At 37.4% G+C, this 21,733-nt stretch overlaps 2 protein-coding genes across 3 annotated transcripts in view; one reads left to right on the plus strand and one right to left on the minus strand.

The window, feature by feature from the left end:
* The window catches only part of LOC124386972 (laminin subunit alpha-3-like), a 115,727-nt gene extending 113,481 nt beyond the window's left edge, over positions 1 to 2,246 (plus strand). The window contains exons 79-81 of the mRNA XM_046851050.1: positions 153 to 246; positions 367 to 486; positions 1,940 to 2,246. Of these exons, the coding sequence (XP_046707006.1) occupies positions 153 to 246; positions 367 to 486; positions 1,940 to 2,106 (381 nt within the window). The 3' untranslated portion in view covers positions 2,107 to 2,246. The remainder of the gene's footprint in view (positions 1 to 152; positions 247 to 366; positions 487 to 1,939) is intronic.
* Positions 2,247 to 5,525: 3,279 nt separating this feature from the next.
* LOC124387703 (tetratricopeptide repeat protein 39C-like) lies at positions 5,526 to 20,406 on the minus strand. Of its 2 annotated transcripts, none has more exons than XM_046852213.1 (15): positions 20,315 to 20,406; positions 19,902 to 20,100; positions 15,943 to 15,991; positions 13,599 to 13,727; positions 11,478 to 11,592; positions 10,839 to 11,352; positions 10,271 to 10,439; positions 10,080 to 10,173; positions 8,691 to 8,798; positions 8,434 to 8,543; positions 8,205 to 8,328; positions 7,961 to 8,058; positions 7,732 to 7,836; positions 7,576 to 7,614; positions 5,526 to 6,114 (listed from the first exon to the last, which is right to left on the minus strand). In XM_046852213.1, exons 2-15 carry the CDS (start codon positions 20,018 to 20,020, stop codon positions 6,025 to 6,027), a joined length of 1,863 nt encoding a protein of 620 aa, XP_046708169.1. In that variant the 5' UTR covers positions 20,021 to 20,100; positions 20,315 to 20,406; the 3' UTR covers positions 5,526 to 6,024. The 2 variants fall into 2 exon arrangements, with proteins under 2 accessions (XP_046708169.1, XP_046708170.1); XM_046852214.1 differs by having other exon boundaries at positions 19,902 to 20,097; positions 20,315 to 20,393.
* Positions 20,407 to 21,733: the final 1,327 nt, after the last annotated feature.

Consider the following 21,733-nt stretch of genomic DNA (forward strand, 5'->3'; position numbering starts at 1 on the left):
CCAATATGAAGGATTAAATGTGCAGTTTATCCACAAGTGTATGTGTGTGTGAAAGTACTCCTATCAACAATGTGATAAAACAGCCTTGAATAGAGAGAGAAGAATTACTGAATGATGTGTACTTGTGAACAGCGCTGTTGTGTGACTCGCAGGTGGTGGCCCAGGTGAATAACGGTGGAGGGCGATTCGAAGTGTCCGTTCAGCCAAAGCAGACTCTGTGTGACGGCTTGTTCCACAGAATAGCTGGTAAAAATTGATCTCGTGAAAACAGACATTGTGTGTGAGGTTTTGAGGAACAGAAAGTTTCCCCTAGAAACTCATTCATTTCATTATCTGATTTTAAAAGTTGTTTTTTTTCTGTGTTAGTTATCCAGAGGAACCATGTAGTGGAGATGCACGTGGACACCGAGGGCAGGTACACAATCGGCCCGAGCTCGTTTTCTCCCGCCAACCACAGATTTCCTGTTTATGTGGGTGGAATTCCAGGTAATTATCTGAGGATTAAAATGATAATTGTTTATTAGTAAATGGTTGGATAAGACAGAAAAAAGTAAAAGATTTTCAAAAATTAAATTTTTTTTTTTTACATTTTCATAGTTTTTTATTTTAATTATTAACAATAATAATAATATTATTAATAATAATAATAATAATGACAATTAACATTTATTTATTAGTTATTTTGTTTTTATTTTCCAATGCTGCTTTTTTTTTTTTGCTTTTTTTGCAAATTTTTGCTATATATAAATATAAAAAAAATACTGTTTTAGTAATTTGACACATTTTTTCTTCTTCCCCTTCTTTTCCTTCATCATCAGTTTCTTTTTATAGTTTCTAATCTTCTTTCTCTTCTTCTTGTCATTATTAGTCAAAAATGCTTATTTTGAACTCATTTATTTACTTATTTCATTCAACATTTGCATTGTTTCCAATTGTTTATTAATTGATTTGTTTTTATTTGCATCAAATGATTTTTGGTTGTAAAATTATACACTTTTATTAATGCAATGCTCTATTAAGAATGTCGTATAAATGTATTGAATTTCTGTGCACTATTCAGTTAAAAATTTTTTAATTTTTATTTTTATTAATAGAATAATAATAGCATTTGTGGCTCCTATAAAATATTAATGTCCTTTTAGTACTATTTGTAAATGTACACTGTTCAGTAGTAAAGTATATACTAGTTGGTTTATTAGTTTGATGCTCGTTTGTTTTAGGTTAAACGTTTTTCTGCCGAGAAAAATATCATGAGGCCATTTACGTTTATAAGATGTTTGTTGACATGTGGTTGATTACAACACATTGTTGTTAGGATGTCGTGAATTTGCATCTCAGAGCATTAAGCTTTCACAGATCACAATAGCATGGAGTTGCGTTACACAGGTTTCCTCTTTCCCCTTTAGTAGAATGACTTACATTCTATTAATCAGTTTGAATCAGTTTTGACTAGTGAGTTTGTTTTTTGATCGTTAGGCGAATCATAACTGTGTTGCAAAAAGTATTGGGACACCAGCCATATGTGGTTCTTCCCCAAACTTTCAACAAAACATTCGAGGCACACAATTGTATAAGATGTCTTTGGATGCAGTAGCATGAAATTTTCCCTTCACTTGAACTAGGAAACCCAACCCTGTTCCATGCCCTTATGCACAAATCCAGCTGATATGCTTTACATGGGCTGCAGTGGAAGATCTCCTGCTATAAATCACTGATTATAACAATAAATGGGGACTAAATAAGTAAGGAGATGTTCAAAAAAGCACATACTAATCTTTGTCAATACACATTAGGCCAAACCCATACCAGACCACATGATGCTATGTCATCAGTTTGGCTGAAAGCTTTATGAATATGTATCACTCATGAAACTCTTATGTAGGTTTCATTGTAAACTCATTAATGAAGTAATCTTTCATTTTTCTTTTTTGTTTTGCAGATCGACGAAGGCTCCCGTTCATCCCCGTTACCGAATCCTACGTCGGCTGTCTCCAAAATATGCTCTTTAACACGGATGTGGTGGTTTTTGAGAAGCTCTCGGCAATATTCGGACCTGTAAACGTGAGAGAGTGTCCCGCTAACCTAACAGCACCTTCTCCACACTGAAGTCATTTCCACTGCTGTAGGATTTCAATGTAAGTTCAGGAAAAAAACAATAATGTTATAGAACTGCATCCTGAAGTCCCTTGTTGAATTCAGTGCCCTCTGATAATATTGGCACCCTAGATAAAAAAGAATCATAAAAAGGCTGTACATGTTTTTATTTATTTAAAAACAATTTGTTCAGAAATTTCACAAACTCTCAAATACTGAAATACTGCAAACACAAGAATTGACACAATTATAGGCACTATTTTATACAGAACATTGTGCTACCTCTCTTTTGCCATTATAACAGCTGAGTTTTTTCCTATAATGCATGATGAAGTTGGAGCAAACATTAGTGGTGGCCGTTCATGGACGATTTGTTTATTTTGAACTCAGAAGAACAAGTCGTCCCAAAGAGAAAATTTTTCATTTTCTTCTGTAAGCGCATGAGCAAAGCATCGCAAAATACCTCTAGATTACGTACAGGAAAGTTTGAGTAAATTGAGAAGATCATCTCTCGACTCTTCTAGTCCGAATCGTTTTGTTTTTTTATCACGTGACTCCCATAGAGGCTACATGATGTGACAGATCGAGGCTTTTTTGTCCGAATCTAAAAAACGTAATGAACTAAAAAAAAAAAAAAAAAACTGATTTCATTTTGATGAACAAGACACACACACAAAAAAAAAAGGCACTAAAATGATCCGAACTTTCCATCGCTAGAATACATGACTTATGAATGAATCTTGTTTTTGTTATTGACGATATTGGAGGAAATTTTCTGAACAAAAGTTTAAAAGGTTAAACAATCGAATTTTTCTTTTTCTTTGCTCATTGTTGGAAAGGTTCCAATATTAATGGAGGAGAAAATATCGCTTTGTTTGCTTTTTCAAAAAATAAACCTACACACTTGCCTAGTATTTAAATAAAGGTAAATATTTGTCTGCAAACGCACCCAAATGCTACGTTTCTCCCAAATGCTAAGTTTTTCCCAAATGCTAATTCGCTTATTGACCCATAAATGTGTTACTACCTATTTATTTCCTAACTGGACTCGTTTGCACACTATTTATACACACAAATGTTGAGAAATGGAGGCATTGTACTGTAATTCTGACCATTGTAATGTTTACCACCTGATTTCCATATTTCTATGAACTGTATGATATTACCAGATTATTATATTTGGTGTAAAAATTTGTTAGGTAAGACAATGGACCATTTTTTTTTTTTTTGTAATATTGTTGATTATGCTTGAAGTTTGTGTAGAATTAAAACCTTTCTCACACAGAACTATAGCAGAGTTCATCCAGTGTTTTCTTTACAGATCCTTTACTACTTCCACAATTGATTACAAGCCTAGTCACGGGGGTAGGCAAGAAAACATGTCCGACACGATTTAATGCTTTACAGGAACACAAATGTGGTAACACTACACCAGTGATAAACAGGTGAAAAAGGTGAGCTTCTCCCTGTTTGGCTTCATTACCAATATACACTATATGGACAAAAGTAGTGGGACACCTGACTTTTCCAGCCATAAGGGTTCACAAAGTTGAAGGAACACAATTGTATATACAGGATATTAAGTTTTATACAGATACTTACAGCTTATGTATTTCTGTAAATACTGTATATAGTAAAATGTTAAGATTTACCGCTTCACATTGGTATAAAAGTTAATGATGTGATGCACCGGTTTTAAAAAGTTTGAATCGGATACAGTTTGTATGGCGATACATTGTCAAACATATTTGCATCGATAATAAAATGTATTATTTATATATCATTATTAGTAGATGCGCTATAGTTGTAGTATTTAGAACGTGACTAATAATTTGTGACCAATATTTGATATGTAGATATGCTATATGTAGATATACGTAAAAATGAAGTATCAACATTACAAAGATCGAGGCGTGTCCTCCGATGTAGGTGAGGAGACCTGGGGTGCAGTCAGCTTTCCAATTCATTTCAAAGGTGTTCAGTAGGGATGAAATCACAGCTCTATAGCAGAGATCTTCCTCTTCAAAGCATGTAAACCAGATCTTCAAGGAGCTCACTTTGTGCACAGGGGCATTGCCATCCTGGAACAGGTTTGAGTTTCCAAGTTCAAGTGAATGTTAAATTTTATTAAAGCGCATCCAAAGACATCCTGTACAATTGAGCGCCTCCAGCTTTGTGGTAACAGTTTGGAAAAGAACCACATATAGCAGGAAATATCAGGTGACCTTTTGGAAATATAGTGTATTATATATATATATATATATATATAAAATTTTAGAACTCATATTGACATAAATCACACACACTTATTTAACATGTCCATTATTTATGAATTTATTATGAACACAGTAAAACCAAAAACACATTAATTTTTGTTTTTGTAACATACATAGCTGCCTCCATCAGGTTAATATTGTAATCTGGTATAGAATTGACTGTAACTATGTGCATTTCCAATCCTAATACTGCAGTCCTGTTTACACCTAATTTTTGAGTAATTTATCAGGTAAGTTTGTGGTCACGTCTCGTACAGTCTTGAGTACTGGCTCTTTAAGTTTACAGCAATGGTTTCTACAATGGCACGACAGTAGAACTATATATAACCCAACGTTTTTATTTAAATGCTGTCTATTTGTATTAAAAATTGTAATTTCTTTTATTGCTACCTGTTTAAAATTTTTTGAAAGTCGAATTTGAAAGTACAGCTAATAATTACACAATATGAACAAATGTATTGGAACACCTGTCTTTACTAACACCCTTGTGAATAAATGAGCACAAATCTCCACAAAATCTGGTGAAACATCTTCCCAGGAGACTGGAGGTCTTCAGCAAACAGGGACTAAATGTGGAAAACTTTGACTCTTGTGCTCAGGTGTCCACAATCCTTTGTCCGTAAATTGTAGTTGTTGCTTTATCATTAATTGATAAATTTGTTAGGGTTTTTTTTGCATTTATTTCCCACACAATTCGAATATACAACTTAATAAATATTATGCCACGTGATGACGTAACAACGTGAGTACAATTTACGAATTATAGTGCACTTGAACAAATGTTACGATTTTGGCAAAATTCGACACCTAAAACGACGTATAATCACCACATCCGTCCTGTTAAACAAAATGTTCTCACTGTACCTGAATACAGAGGCTTTGTTTTCTTTCTGTGTACAATCCTGAGGTAAATTTTTTTTATTTTTTTTTTAACCACGGGTACCAGAGTAGTCTATTATCAAATGTAACAATAATAAGTGCTACATTATTCGGTCAAAAGTATTGGAACACCTTGTCCTACAACAGTACCTGACTCTATCGTCTATCAACCTTTTATCCATATAGTGTAAAATTTCAACATGGAAATTTTTGGGATCATTACTATAATAAAAGAAAAAATATTTCAGGATTTAAAGACATTCAAAGACACAGGCATGTTTTATACTTTGGTATATAAACGACAAAAAAAATTTAGCTGCCCAACTGCTAGCTGTATTTAAGTGATTTGGCAACATTTTTAAACATGTGGTGAGGTACAAAGCTTAAATGGAGAGCTTTATGTATCAGAATGCTGATGCAACTACAATCCGTAAACCGTCAATTATAATTCTCAAGCGAAACATTTTCCTAAAATAAATTATCAGTAACTATCACACAGGCACTAGTTTAAACATTAGTGAGCAGTCCCGTAATCAGAAATCGTGTGCTTTGTGACTGGATTTAGCAACGAATCGTCTCTCCGATGAGATATTTCACAATGGAAAACTGACCTTTTCTCAATTTGACCCATATATAAAGTGCGCTTCAGGAAACAAACAAAAACGATCAGATCATTCATGATCATTAGTAACAGCCTGAGGCTATGCACCTTCCTTTTTGACTCCTGAATGGTGGCTTTGTGTGTGTCCTGTATTGCAAGCAGGAAATCTCTGGGTTATTGTGGAGTCGTTGCTGTAAGCGAAGCTAAAGCTGTGTGGATTCGCACGTGGAGCCTGTTCTCGAAATCATACGCTGAGAAATCCTCCTGCAGAAGCACAAAAAACACAGGATTGGTGTGGATTATAAGATTACAAGAGAGTAATATTCCTCTGGTGTGAACATATGCAAACTTTTACCTCAGAAGTGCGACTGAGGTAAAAAAAAGTCTGATTTGTTGGTGTAAAAAAGCTGAAAATTTTGACTCCATGTTGATTTTTTTTTTTTTTATAAAACAACAAAGACAAATCTTTCAGAAAAATAGTGGCCAAAATTTCAGACACTTTTTAAGGTAACTTTTTAAAAGTTAAGGTAAAATAATAAAGGTGCTTTTTACTTGTCACATGTACATTACACAGCACAGTGAAATTCATCCTTCACATATCCTAGCAATGGTAGCAAGCTGGTGTCAGTATGGAGGGTCAGTCATGAGACAGCATCCCTGGAGAACAGAGAGTTAAGGGCCTTGCTCAAGGGCCCAAGAGGGGCAGCTTAGCGGTATTGGAGCTTGAACCTTCCGATCAGGAAACCCAGAGCATTAACCATTTATATTATATTTTAACAGTTTGCACATGTGCACTTTACATAGTAGGCATAACATTATGAAATTAGAACATTATAATTGGTGAAGTGAAGAACACTGATTATCTCTTCATCATGGCACCTGTTAGTGGGTGGGATTTATTCATAGGCATCATGTGAACATTCTGTCCTCAAAGTTGACGTGTTAGAGGCAGGAAAAATGGGCGAGCGTACGGATTTAAACGAGTTTGAAAAGAGCCAATTTGTGACGTCTAGACGTCTGGGTCAGAGCATCTCTAAAACCGCAGCTCTTGTGGGATGTTCCTGGTCTGCAGTGGTCAGTATCTATCAAAAGTGCTCCAAGGCAGAAACAGTGGTGAACAGGGTCGTGGGCGTCTGAGGCTCATCGATGCACGTGGGGGGGTGAAGGCTGTTCTGTGTGGTCCGATCCAACAGATGAGCTCCTGTAGCTCAAACTGCTGAAGAAATTAATGCTGTTAATGCTCGACTGGTCAGAACCCAAACAGCTCAGTGCAGCAAAAGACTGTGGAAGGCATTTGACTATTAAAAACTTCATATTTAGGTATTTGATAGCTCAGGTCTTAAGGCTTTGGGTTACTGATCGGAAGGTTGGGGGTTTAAGCCCTGGTATCGCCAAGGTGTGACTCGTGGGGCCCTTGAGCAAGGCCCCTAATCCTCTGTGGTCCAGAAGGCACTGTATCATGTCTGACTACAGCTTCCTAACATCGCTGGGATATTCAAAGAATGAATTTCACAGTGCTGTAAAGTACATGTGACGAATATAAAACACCTTTCTTTCTTTCTTGTTATTTATTTATTGAATTTTATTGTGTATATATATATATATATATATATATATATATATATATATATTTATTTTATTATTTTTTTCTATTCTTTATTTTTGCCCAGGAGTGTAGGGTCCCATTCATGAATGATGAAACGAAATGAATGTATTGTACTGTACCTTGGCTTGAACAAGCAGAGCTTTTCCTTTGGCTGTAGACTGCAAAGAGAAACAGAAAATTCCCATTAAGTGCCATACAAATATTTTACAAACACATGCGTGGTGATGGAGAACCTGCATTAAAACACACATTCACACAAACACACACACACTTGCCTCAGGGTTTTCGAGCAGCACGCATCCCAGCTCATAGAGGGAATAAGGCTGCACGTACGAGTTACTTTCACGCCCTTCTTCGTCTCCAAACGCTGCCTGAAAAAACTTCAGAGTACGAAAAAAACGTTTTACGCTCTACAAGTCTATTCGCACTGAACTCGTCCACAAAGCAACGTCCCCTGTCAGATATGCAAACATTACCGCATTGAATTAATCGGCGCATCTGTACCTGCACTGCGTTTGCATTGTCGCCCAGGCTTTTGTGCACTGCCCCCAGCAGGAGGTGTTTGAGGCCGCAATATGAAGAACCGCCCATCTGCTGTAGAACTGCAGCATGAGAAAATGGAAAATCAGTGCATGTCCATTGTTATTTTCTTTTCATGGATGTTACAGAACGATTTAGATTTTTTTTTGTTTAGGATTTTTCTTTTATTTATTTTTTTCGTCTTTAAAAAAAAAATGCTTTGGTTAACCTTCTATCATGAGCTGCAGGTTGGCAGTGGAGCAGTTAGTAAGAGCTTTCCAAAGATACAGAACCTCGATTGCGGCCATTGTGCATCGCTCCTTCGTAGGCCTGGGATTCCTTAAATCCTCAGCCTATTTACACACGTACACAACGTTCAAATAAAAGAAAAGTAGAAATTTAGTTTATCCTTGATATTTAATCCTTGTGGGTCGTTTCTTTCCTCTGTGGTTACTTACCTTGCTCATGGAAAACTGTTCGATTTGATTGTGTTTCCTCTTGAAAAGCTGAGACGCATCTTTCAATACCATACAAGCGCCGTCCAGATCACCAGCGGCTCCCTGACACACTGAAATAAAAACACAGCCAGAGGAGCACTAACCATCATCCAGAAATCATTTCACGATCATTTTTAAACCTTTAACTTTACCCCCTTTTCAGCTATGCCACTGGCCTCAGCCCTGCTAGCTCAGTTATTTATTCATAGACTGCTTACCTCCAGTGAGGTAGGAGTAGTAGCACTGGGACCAGCGCGACTCCATCCTCAGACGTTCGAATGCTCTGTACGCTTCAGAGAAGCTCATTTCCATCATACTGCACCAACCTGCAATACAGCAGCGTTGTATAAACCTCAGATGCTGTATGTGGATACAGCTTTTAGATTTCAGTAGGTCAGTCAGTAAGAGCACCTTTTTAAAATGGTTTAGAAAGTAGGCATGTAAGGCAGTGAGCTATTACTTCAGACAATAATTCAGTCAGTTAAATTGTCAGTATATCTCCCAGCCTATTGCTCATTAATCATTAAGTCAGACTTAAAGTCGGTAAATAAGTGTACTATTAAGTACTTTTGAAACAGTTTCAATTAATCCAGAAGTCGGTAAGTCCTTTTTTCTTTACGGTTTAGTTTAAAAAGCAAGTCAGTCTGCAGGTCAGTCAGAAATTCAGTCAATTAATGTGTCAGTCATAAGGCAATAAGTCAGTCATTTGTCAGTCATCAGTCAGTAAGTCAGTCATACATCAAAAAGTCAGTCAGTAGGTAGTCAGTAATTCAAATAATATAATCAGACATAAGTCAGTAGGTCAGTCGATATAACCTGCTGTCAGAAAATCATTATTCAGTATTTTACTTAGGATGTCAGTCATCCATCAGACAATAATCGGCCAATCAGAAGTCAGAAAAACCAGCCATTATTCAGTATTTTAGTCAGTAAGTCAGTCATCAGACATTAGGTCAGTCATAAGTCAGTGGTTCAGTCAATAAATCAGTAAACCAGTCATTAATAAGTATTTTAGTTAGAAGACAGTCATCAGTCAGGAAGTCAATAATAAATCAGTTGGTCAGTCAATAAGTCAATTAATAGATCATTTTTAAGTCAGTTATAAGTCAAGTCAAGTTTATTTCTATAGAACTTTTCACAACAGACATTGTCTCAAAGCAGCTTTACAGAATTTACAGTTAAGGTGAACGATGTGTATTTATCTCTGATGAGCAGCCGTGGCGACTGTGGCAAGGAAAAACTCCCTTAGATGTTATGAGGAAGAAACCTTGACAGGAACCAGACTCAAAAGGGGAACCCATCCTTATTTGGGTGATAAAGAGTGAGATTATAGTCAGTAGGTCAGTCAGTAAGTAGGTACTTTACAGTGCTCCACAGTCCTGAATTCAGTAAGTCAGTAAGTAGTGTTCTATCAGTTTGGAAAGAAAATGATTCATTAGGCAGGTCGTAATTAAAACTGACACTATATCCGTCAGAATTGTTTAACAGTATATTCAGTCTATAAGCCAGTTAGTCTGTTAGTTGATGAATCTGTCAGTCAGTCACTTTATTAGGAAGATTGCTGGAACATGAAAACAGAATTGAGTTTTGAGAATTGAGAAACTAACCAATTTCATATAAACAGATATGCTGGATTTCCCTCTGTTCTGAAGCCAGCACCAAGGCATTGTTGAAGCATGTTAAAGCCCTGCTGATCTCACACTGATGGCAGCAGACGGGAGAGAATGTTACATAAAACTGAGTACACAAATTCAGCAATGGTTATAAAACCATAAAAAAATAAAATAAATCCTCTCACCTCGAGTCGCAGCACTCGTCCTTTAAAGAAGATGAAGAGTGAGGAGTCTGGATATTCAGCTTCTTTCTTCTGAAGTATGGTTTTAGCAGCCTGAAGTCCTGCCTCTGTTTCAGAGCCATCCAGTGCAAAGAAGGGCTGTACAACTGTGTGGTACCACAGCAGGGCCAGTCTGAGATACACACACACACACACACACACACACACACACACACACACACACACACACACACACACACACACACATCACAACCACTGCTGAAGTCCATACAGTCATACATTACTATTCTTAGCATTCGATAATAAAATGCTTGAGCTTTCAGTCAAAAATATAAAATAGCCTTCCAAAGCCCATCGTCTGGATAAATGATGCTTTCATTTGCATAATGAGCATGATTGGCTGTTATATTTAATGACATCATATAATATAACAACCTCATATTTTAAGAATATGTGCATGTGTGCACTGTGTAGGTTCACCTAGATGTGAATCGAACGTGGCTACTCAATTACTAACCAAACAATTTTTGTGCAATTTGATTTCCCAGCGTACTTCTTTACACCTACTCACGTAGAGAGAGGGGCCTTCATGTCCTTACTTTCGCTGGAGTACGTGAGGGCGCTGAGCCCTTCCTGGCGTGAACCGGGGAACCCCAGCAGGTTAATGATCCTCAGCAGGTGAGGAGGCACCATAGAGATGCAGAGGTGGAACAGACCATATCCGAAGCTGACCGAACCCTTGAGTCGACCCAGAGACTCCGTGGTCACGCTCGGATCGAGCCGCGGCTGAGACTTGGGGCCGTGTTTGGGTCGACCGGAAGGCGACTTGCGGCTGTCTTTAAGATGTTCGGACGCACATGTCTCCTTTGAGACAAAAGCCGGGAAATGATCCTGACTGGGTTCAGGTTTACGCTCAGATTCAGGACTGTCGCTCGAACGGACCGCTTTGGGTTGATCAAAAGTAAGTGCCCCCTGTGGTTCTGAGCATCTTCTCTGGCACACGTCCTGCAACCGAGTGATCTCATTGTAGCACTTGTTGTACATTTTCCAGGCTTTACGAAGGGTCCAGCCTGCTTTAATATATCCTGTGAAAAATGATGCAAAATATTGTGAACAATATATTATACTATTTAAACATCTGGTGCAGTAACACATTGTTAAATACGACTTAAAAATGTTCAAAAGGAATAAAACGAATAAAAGCACAAACCGGAGATCTCCTGCCTGATGAAGGACAGCACGGCCAGATAAACCTGACAATCGGCTATTATGATGAGTCTCTGCAGCCGATCAATCACGGTCACTTCTGACCTCTGACCCTCTGCCTGTTGGAGAAAGCAAAAGTCACTCTTTCCGCAAAAAAAGCTAAATAGTACAATTTCCTGTCTATTCCAATTACAATGTCTTTTTCATTTGGTCATAGCTCTATAGTGTCCTTTAGTAGTTCTATAGCATACTTTATATATTGCTAACAAAATCCTCATCACTGACACCCTTGGGATGAATCGGAACGCTGCCTGCACCCCAGGCCTCCTCACCCTTCATCATTTTATATCATTGTCACTAAATGAGCACAGATCTCCACAAGAGCACACCAAAATCCAGTGGAACATCTTCCCAGAAGTGTCTTTTTAACAGCAAATTAGACAAAGTCGCAAAGTTCACAAAGTCTATATGACTTATTTTCAGCATTCTACCTCAAACCAGTTGAGTATGTGGTCTTTTTTTTTTTTTTTTTTTAAGATATATAATGGTCCTCACACATTTTTGACCATTTTGATCTTGTGAGGAAACACTGCTCTAGATTCCAAAGGAAAAAAAAAACTCTTGCTTTCCTTTTAAAAATAAATAAATAAAAAAACAAAGAAATGATTTCCTGTTCATAATAGAGTTGATAGATTTAGCTGTAGGCATTTTAGAAGGTCCTCACAAGGACATTAAGACAACCTTGTGTGTGTGTGTGTGTGTGTGTGTGTGTGTGTGTGTTCAAGGTCTGTCATTAAGCTGCAGGTAGAAAGATCGAACCATCTTGTATATAAAAATGTACCGACGTCTAATCCTAGCCCGAGAGAACCTTCTGTTTAAAATTTGTGTGTGTGTGTCTGTATGTGTGTGTGTGAGAAATCCTTTTCAGATTTTGATTTTGTTCATGACATTGAAGGAATAAGTGTATTCTGCAAAGACTCTGAAAAAAAAAATCTGCATCAAGCAGGTGATTGTTCTCTGTGAATTATTAATAGACAAAATGATCAATCCCTGAATGTGCCTCCTCTTATCTCCTGAAACAAACATTCCTTTGTAGTGATTTTAAAATCCATAAAAACATGTGGAACACATGGAATGAAAGGCACAACTATGTTTTTTTTGTTTTGTTTTTCTACCACATCAAAGACACTGACTTGACATGCTTTTGGTTTCATTTTTGCTGTCAAAGTTTTGGCAAGAAGTACAAGTTTTTTTACTTGTACAGTAAAAACACACATTACAGCTACGCTATACGGACAAAACTATTGTGGACACCTGACTTCTCCAGCCTTATATGTTGGATGCGGTAGCATGAGATTTTCCCTTCACATGAACTAGGAGACCCAAACCAGTTCCAGCATGACCCTTGTGCACAAATCCAGCTCCATGAAGATCTGCTTTACATGGGATGGAGTGGAAGATCTCCTGCTACAAAGCTCCAAAGCATACTGAACACCTTTTGGGATGAATGTGAACACTGAATGGAACCCAGGCCTCCTCACCATCTCACCTGAATGAGCACAAACCTCCACAAACACACTCCAAAATCTAGTGGAAGTGAAGATTATAATTAATAGCAAATGGGGAATAAATGTGAAAAGGCATGTTCCAAAGCACAAAGAAAAATCAAGTGTTTCTCAACTTTTTGTTTATAAAATGTACCTAGAATAATTTTTCCACAGAATATACAGTAATCCAGTTGTATGAAAAGAAAAAAATCGTAAAAAAAAAAAACAAGTTTGATTGTGTTTCGTGTTTCTAAGATGAAATCTGTAAACAGGACATTCTTGTCTATCAGCTGTGAAGGCAACCTCGGGCATAAATAACAATTAATAAGGAGAGATGAAATAACATGTCTCAGCTTGAAGTCAAACACGAGTCATAATTTAGCAGATTGTTTATTTCTGCTCGTAAAAATATGTGCTTTCCTCTGCCAGCTACAATACATTACTTTATCCTTCTGATTTTCTCTCGAATAGACCGAATCGGGACATGCCCTCGTCCCGCACGATGTATCTAAAAACAATGACACGGATAGTTCAGAATAAACGTCGCCTCTGAACGGAAGAGCGCCGAAATTACTTACATTCTTCTTAATCTTGTTCTTGATTGTCTGGATCACGCCGGAGCTGCCGCACTCGCACAGCCGCTCGGTAGCCCGCAGGTCCTCGCACGCCACCTGCATTTTCTCCTCCTCGAACGTCATCATAGCATTCTGAAAAAGTAAAAGAGTTTTCTTACAAAAGATCAACACGCTCACGATCTGAAGATATGCGTCGATTAGGGAACATTGCTAGGACAATATATCTCACTATAATTTAAAAATTTAATCATTTAAATGTTTTTACAATACTGACATAAAAACAAAATACATTTAAATAGGGACTCTCAGAGAACAAAAATTTAAGGGAAGGCAGATTGTAACTATGTTCTGCACGTAAAAATGGATTGCATAACCCTAATATATATACACATATATATATATATATATATATATATATACAGTGAGAAAAATAAGTATTTGAACACCCTGCTATTTTGCAAGTTCTCCCACTTAGAAATCATGGAGGGGTCTGAAATTGTCATCGTAGGTGCATGTCCACTGTGAGAGACATAATCTAAAAAAAAAAATCCAGAAATCACAATGTATGATTTTTAAACTATTTATTTGTATGATACAGCTGCAAATAAGTATTTGAACACCTGTCTATCAGCTAGAATTCTGACCCTCAAAGACCTGTTAGTCTGCCTTTAAAATGTCCACCTCCACTACATTTATTATCCTAAATTAGATGCACCTGTTTGAGGTCGTTAGCTGCATAAAGACACCTGTCCACCCCATACAATCAGTAAGAATCCAACTACTAACATGGCCAAGACCAAAGAGCTGTCCAAAGACACTAGAGACAAAATTGTACACCTCCACAAGGCTGGAAAGGGCTACGGGAAATTGCCAAGCAGCTTGGTGAAAAAGGTCCACTGTTGGAGCAATCATTAGAAAATGGAAGAAGCTAAACATGACTGTCAATCTCCCTCGGACTGGGGCTCCATGCAAGATCTCACCTCGTGGGGTCTCAATGATCCTAAGGAAGGTGAGAAATCAGCCCAGAACTACACGGGAGGAGCTGGTCAATGACCTGAAAAGAGCTGGGACCACCGTTTCCAAGGTTACTGTTGGTAATACACTAAGACGTCATGGTTTGAAATTATGCATGGCATGGAAGGTTCCCCTGCTTAAACCAGCACATGTCCAGGCACATCTTAAGTTTGCCAATGACCATTTGGATGATCCAGAGGAGTCATGGGAGAAAGTCATGTGGTCAGATGAGACCAAAATAGAACTTTTAGGTCATAATTCCACTAAACGTGTTTGGAGGAAGAAGAATGATGAGTACCATCCCAAGAACACCATCCCTACTGTGAAGCATGGGGGTGGTAGCATCATGCTTTGGGGTGTTTTTCTGCACATGGGACAGGCGACTGCACTGTATTAAGGAGAGGATGACCGGGGCCATGTATGCGAGATTTTGGGAACAACCTCCTTCTCTCAGTTAGAGCATTGAAGATGGGTCGAGGGTGGGTCTTCCAACATGACAATGACCCGAAGCACACAGCCAGGATAACCAAGGAGTGGCTCTGTAAGAAGCATATCAAGGTTCTGGCATGGCCTAGCCAGTCTCCAGACCTAAACCCAATAGAGAATCTTTGGAGGGAGCTCAAACTCCGTGTTTCTCAGGGACAGGCCAGAAACCTGACTGATCTAAAGAAGATCTGTGTGGAGGAGTGGGCCAAAATCCCTCCTGCAGTGTGTGCAAACCTGGTGAAAAACTACAGGAAACGTTTGACCTCTGTAATTGCAAACAAAGGCTACTGTACCAAATATTAACATTGACTTTCTCAGGTGTTCAAATACTTATTTGCAGCTGTACCATACAAATAAATAGTTAAAAAATCATATATTGTGATTTCTGGATTTTTTTTTTTAGATTATGTCTTTTACAGTGGACATGCACCTACGATGACAATTTCAGACCCCTCCATGATTTCTAAGTGGGAGAACTTGCAAAATAGCAGGGTGTTCAAATACTTATTTTCCTCACTGTATATATCTGGTCAGAACTGTTTTGGTGTCAAAAGGGGGACCGACACAATACAGTGCATCTGGAAGGTTATTACAGCGCTTCACTTTTTCCACATTGTATGTTAGAGTCTCATTCCAAAATGGATTATAATTTTTTCCTCAAAAGTCTACAAACAATACCCAATAATGAGAACGTGAAAAAGGTTTGTTTGAAATCTTTGCAAATTTATAAAAATAAAACTCACATGTACATAAGTATTCGCAGCCTTTTCTCAGAGTTGTCACCATGATCACATGTCACACAGTCCGGTAGCAAAACTCTGCTGTTTGACAAAGGAAGTACACTTACCAGGAAACTGACGAAGCTCGAACCGGCGCTCATCAGAGGGCTGTAATTCCTGTGGCACAAAGAAGAACTGGTGTAAAGTTCTTAATGACATCAGAAAGAGGTAGTGGGACTAAAGCTTTCAATTTCAAAGCCTGAAGTATTAAGTTTCGATGAAGAGATTTTAACCAATGCACAGATAGTTTTACTTGAAAACAGTAATGCATTCGCCGCACAAAAGCAGAAATGGGAACGTGTTAACTTCCTTAACACGTTGAATGCAACGGAATTCACAGATGTGAGAGCATTGGGCTGTTGTTAAATTGGTCACACACATATCTTACGATCGTTATTTAAATGAACACCGCAGGAGCAAACAGTTTCCATACACAAGCCATAAAACAAAATAATAGAACAAAATAAAAACAAAACAAATTTAAATACAAATGTGAATAGGCAAAAGGTACACTGTATGGACAAGTATTGGGACACATGACTGTTCCAGTCATATGTGTTTATTCCTCAAACTGTTACCACTAAAATGGATGCACACACTTGTGTAGGATGCCTTTGGATGCGGTGGCATTGTATATTCCCTTCACTTGAACTAGGAGACCCATCATGTATCATGAAGATACATGGGTTGAAGTGAAAGTTCTCCTGATAAAGATCTCTAAACCTATTAAACACCTTTGAGATGAATGTGAATGCTGACTGCACCTCAGACCTCCTCACATCATTTCCACAAGCAACAATTCCAAAATCTGGAGGAACATCTTCCCAGAAGAGGGGAGATTACAGCAAAAGAGGACTGAATGTGAAAGTGGATCTTACGAAGCACATACAAAATGCCCAGGTGTCCACATACTTTTATAGGTTTTAAAGTATTTATTGAAAAATAATAAATCAAATCAAGTAGAAGAGAACAAAATAGTACTCTCATAGAATGGACTTAAATAGACCTTCATTAAAATTAAAACAGAATAGAACAGTAAAGAATGGGATGAAGAATTCAGATAGCCAGCTAGCTATCCAGACAGATGGACAGGTCCAGACAGACATATAGATATATAGATAGATCCCGGCAGACAGACAAATAGATAGAGCCAGACAGACAGACAGATCCAGACAGACAGATAGATAGATCCAGACAGAAAGACAGACAGACAGACAGACAGATAGATAGATCCAGACAGACAGACAGACAGACAGATAGATCCAGACAGACAGACAGACAGACAGACAGACAGACAGATAGATCCAGACAGACAGATAGATAGATAGATCCAGACAGACAGATAGATAGATAGATCCAGACAGACAAACTGATAGATAGATAGATCCAGACAGACAGACAGATAGATAGATCCAGACAGACAGAGAGACAGACAGATAGATCCAGACAGACAAACAGATAGATAGATCGAGACAGACAGATAGACAGACAGACAGACAGATAGACAGATAGATCCAGACAAACAAACAGATAGATAGATCGAGACAGACAGATAGACAGACAGACAGACAGACAGACAGATCCAGACAGATAGATAGATAGATCCAGACAGACAAACTGATAGATAGATAGATCCAGACAGACAGACAGATAGATAATGTATATCTCAACACATTTATATATTTGAGTTATTTTTGAGTTATTACTCGCACTCTTACTGCACAAGCTGTAACACCTGTTTAATTGATGAGTTTCCTCAACAGGAAAACGCCTCCTGGTGCAGCTTTAAAGGTCATTTTACTCATTTACTGCGTGTGTGCTGCACTGCATGCTGGGATACGAGCTGGCTGTCACTGATAAACACCTGACACACCGCCAATTAACGGACGGAACGCACACGATTACTGAATCACACCAAAAAAGCACGATTACAAAATAATGCACAATTAGAATCAAGTTCACAAAATCACACAATTCCATTAGACAGCACATTCTGTGCAATGAAACTAGAAGCAGTATTTACTAGGTGTGTATCAGATGTTAAAGTTTTCATTAACAGTCGAAAAATGTTGAAATGTCTTAACTTGTATACTATAAATTATGTAAAATAAAGTGGAACTGCAGTAGAATCTGTTGTGTATTAATGACCTTTTTTTTGTTTTTGTTTTTGTCTTTCCTCCTGCTTCTTCAGTTTCCTCCGTCCTCCCTGAAACCTGCTGGTTGATGGACCGGTTAAGATAAAATGTCTCTACGAGTGAATGCACATGGTGCTTTGTGTTAATGTACCCTTAAAGGGAAAATTTTACACATTTCCAGAGCCCAGTGCTCCTCAGATGAGATTCAGATCACCGTATAAAGGAGCAAAAAATCTTTGTACAAAACTGAATTGTTCCTAAATATAATTCAGTTTAATGTGTTCACATTCAACTTTAATCTGCATTAGTTGTCATCAATGTCTTTAATATTATAATTAGTATAAGTAGTAAAGATCATCCCCATTATCAATACTGACCAAATACCAGCAAAAAAATAGATCAAATATCAGCGAAGACTTGTATTATGCGATTTTGCGACACATGGCAATGATTAAATAGGAGTTTGAAAAAGAATTGTATTTCTAGACCTGGCAACATTTCCATTTTTATTTTCCAAGGATTTTTATTTTAATTTTTTCTTGTTGTTAATGATTTTTACTTTATATTTATGCGGTATTAAGTGAAAGTGTTTAACTTTGACATGCCACAACAATCAGTTGTAATAAATAAAGTGGGTTTTTTTGTTAATTTATTTTTACGAGGTTTTAGTATGTGCTCGTGTACATCTCTATTCATTATTATCCATTTTTTATTAGTTTTTATTAGTAACACTGATATTATTACTATTGGGTACAGAAAGACATCGAAGCCCAGTTTTAAAAAAGTAAGAAAAATACATAAAAGAAGAAAAAAAAAATAGGAAACTATTTATTTTAGAAGAAACGGAGCCCAAAAATGACATTGATAGTTTTCTGTGATAAATATTATTAGATATGTCAGGATTGTAACTGAGTGTTCAAAACAATTGTTGATTGTTTTTCTTTAGCAACACATAAGTGTTTCAATCTGTACTTGTGTTTTATTGTATACATATTATTATTATGTTTATTTAGTTAACAATGAAATTGTTCCTATTGGCTACAAAAACATTACAAGCCCAGTTTAACCCAGGCAGGGTTAGTTATTCGGTTAGGTAGGTAGGTAGAAAGTCAGACAGAGAGGCAGACAAACAGTCAGGCTGACAGACAAACAGTCAGACAGACAGGCAGACAAACAATCAGACAGACAAACAGTCAGACAGACAGGCAGACAAACAGTCAGGCCAACAGACAAACAGTCAGACAGACAGGCAGACAAACAGTCAGGCCAACAGACAAACAGTCAGACAGACAGGCAGACAAACAGTCAGGCCAACAGACAAACAGTCAGACAGACAGGCAGACAGACAATCAGACAGACAAACAGTCAGACAGACAGGCAGACAAACAGTCAGGCCGACAGACAAACAGTCAGGCAGACAAACAATCAGACAGACAAACAGTCAGACAGACAGGCAGACAAACAGTCGGACAGAAAGACAGGACAATTGTTGATTGTTTTCCTTTAACAACACATTGTTTTTTTAAGTTTACTTATGTTTTATTATAAACATATTAAATAATAAAAAGGCAGATCTTTTAGTTATAACTTTAAAAACCTCCCAGTAGAAAGGAGAACTGCTATGTGTACACACATCTCTCTCTCTCTCTCTCTCTCTCTCTCTCTCTCTCTCCACAGACAGACAGATAGCTAGACAGACAGAAAACCCTCATGTAAGAGAAAGAGAGAGAGAGAGAGAGAGAGAGAGAGAGAGAGAGAGAGAGAGAAAGAAAGAAAGAAAGAAATGGTATGTGCGCACACACATCTCTCTCCAGACAGAAAGATAGACAGATAGATAGATGTAAGCAGGTAGTGTAGTAGTGCAGGTAGTGAGCAGTGTCCTGTCCACTCACCTGTACCTGTGGAAGATCTCAGTGCTCTCTCTAAAGCCGTTGTTCAGCAGCATGTTAATTCCTCGCAGTGACATTTCCACATCATCAATCTGCTCAGGACAATCTTCAGCCTCCGCCATGGCTCACAGAGCAGTATGAAGTGTAATAAAGAGATCTGATTTACCTCCAGACTACCAGACCATTAGACCTTCTCTTCCTTCTGACACACACACACACACACACACACACACACACACACACACACACACACACACACACACACACACACACACACACACACACCGGCTGGGTCCAATCAGGAAACACACACCGGAAGTTAAAAACTTAAACTTTACGTAAACATAAAGATGCGCACCGAATAGGTTAATAAATTAAATAATATACATGCTTTTAAATATTAGAATAAACCTTACAAATAAAAACACTCTAATAATCTGACACTTCCGGCTTCCGCGCTCCGGGTTTACACCTACAGTCCCGTCTACACTGCACAGGGGGGAGGGGCTGAGAGAGGTAGGCGTGGCTTACACAACAAACTCTGTTCCTATTGGCCGAAATTCAGGCGGAAGTTTACTAGGGTAGGACTGAACTGAAATCAGTTTTTTGATCTTTTTTTATTTGAATATTGGTAAATGTAGGAAATAATAACTGTCCTCAGATCAGCAGTGTAGTAGAAATAATAATAATAATAATAATCATAATAACAATAATAATAATAATAATAATAATAATAATCATAATAACAATAATGAATAATAATAATGAATAATAATAATAATAATAATAACGATATAAATAATAATAATATTCACTATAATGATTATTATTGTTATTATTATTATTATTATTATTATTATTATTATTATTATTACTAGTAGTAGCAGTAGTGATATTTTTATACAAGAAGAAGAAAGAAAAAAAACTACAAAGATTTAAACACTTGGGTATGATTTGTTATTGTAAAAAAACAACAAAAATAAATAAATCAACACGTTGAATCCCGAAAGGTTTCATTTATTTTAAACCACAATTAGCCAATAAATCTAATAATAATAGCTATCACTACTATTACTAATCTATCTACTTATCTATCTTATTATTATTATTATTATTATTATTATTATTATTATTATTATTATTACTACTATTATTATACATGTAATTTGCCAATAAATGTAATATAATAATATATTATACTGTAGAAACAAATTCACCCACCAGTCTCTCGTCAGAAAAATAAACACATCCTGACCAATCAGAATCGAGTACTCAAACCCACTTAAACACATTGGGTTTTGCATTTTTCTGTATCTGTAATACAGTATGATAATGTTGGAAATGAGATAACACTTTTGAAATTGACTATAATGTACCATTGTGTCTGCCACCAGAGGGCGCCAAATACTAAGCAAGCGCGTTCTTTCACATCCCCAACAAGGTTGAGATTTAATATCTATTTATAGGAGGTGTGATGGTGTGGAGGTGCTTTTCTTATGACACTGTCGGTGATTTAATCAAATCTGAGAGCACACCTGGCCAGCATGGCTACCACAGTGTTTTGCAGCGATCCCATCTGGTCCCATCTGGTTTGCAGATTTTCTTAGTGGAACCATCATTTGATTCCCAACAAAACAATGAACCCCAAACAAACCTCCAGGTTATGTAAGCACTATTTGCTTGAGAAAGAGACTAATGGAGAGCTACACAATCACCTGGCCTACACAATCCCCTGATCTAAATCTAGTTGAGATGGTTTGGGATGAATTGGCCCAGAGAGTGAACGAAAAGCAGCCATCAAGCTCTCAACATCTCTGAGAACTTCCTCAAGATTG

The sequence above is a fragment of the Silurus meridionalis genome, chromosome 6 (assembly GCF_014805685.1).
Source record: "Silurus meridionalis isolate SWU-2019-XX chromosome 6, ASM1480568v1, whole genome shotgun sequence".
Taxonomy (NCBI): domain Eukaryota; kingdom Metazoa; phylum Chordata; class Actinopteri; order Siluriformes; family Siluridae; genus Silurus; species Silurus meridionalis.

What these genes read in the sequence shown, in the direction of transcription:
- LOC124387703 (XM_046852213.1), bottom strand. Translation starts at nt 20,020, where the DNA reads ATGGCGGAGGCTGAAGATTGTCCTGAGCAGATTGATGATGTGGAAATG. An exon ending in AACAGTTTTCCATGAGCAAG is followed by an intron (nt 8,329 to 8,433) that starts GTAAGTAACCAC and finishes GTGTGTAAATAG; the next exon opens with GCTGAGGATTTAAGGAATCC. An exon ending in ACAATGCAAACGCAGTGCAG is followed by an intron (nt 7,837 to 7,960) that starts GTACAGATGCGC and finishes CGTACTCTGAAG; the next exon opens with TTTTTTCAGGCAGCGTTTGG.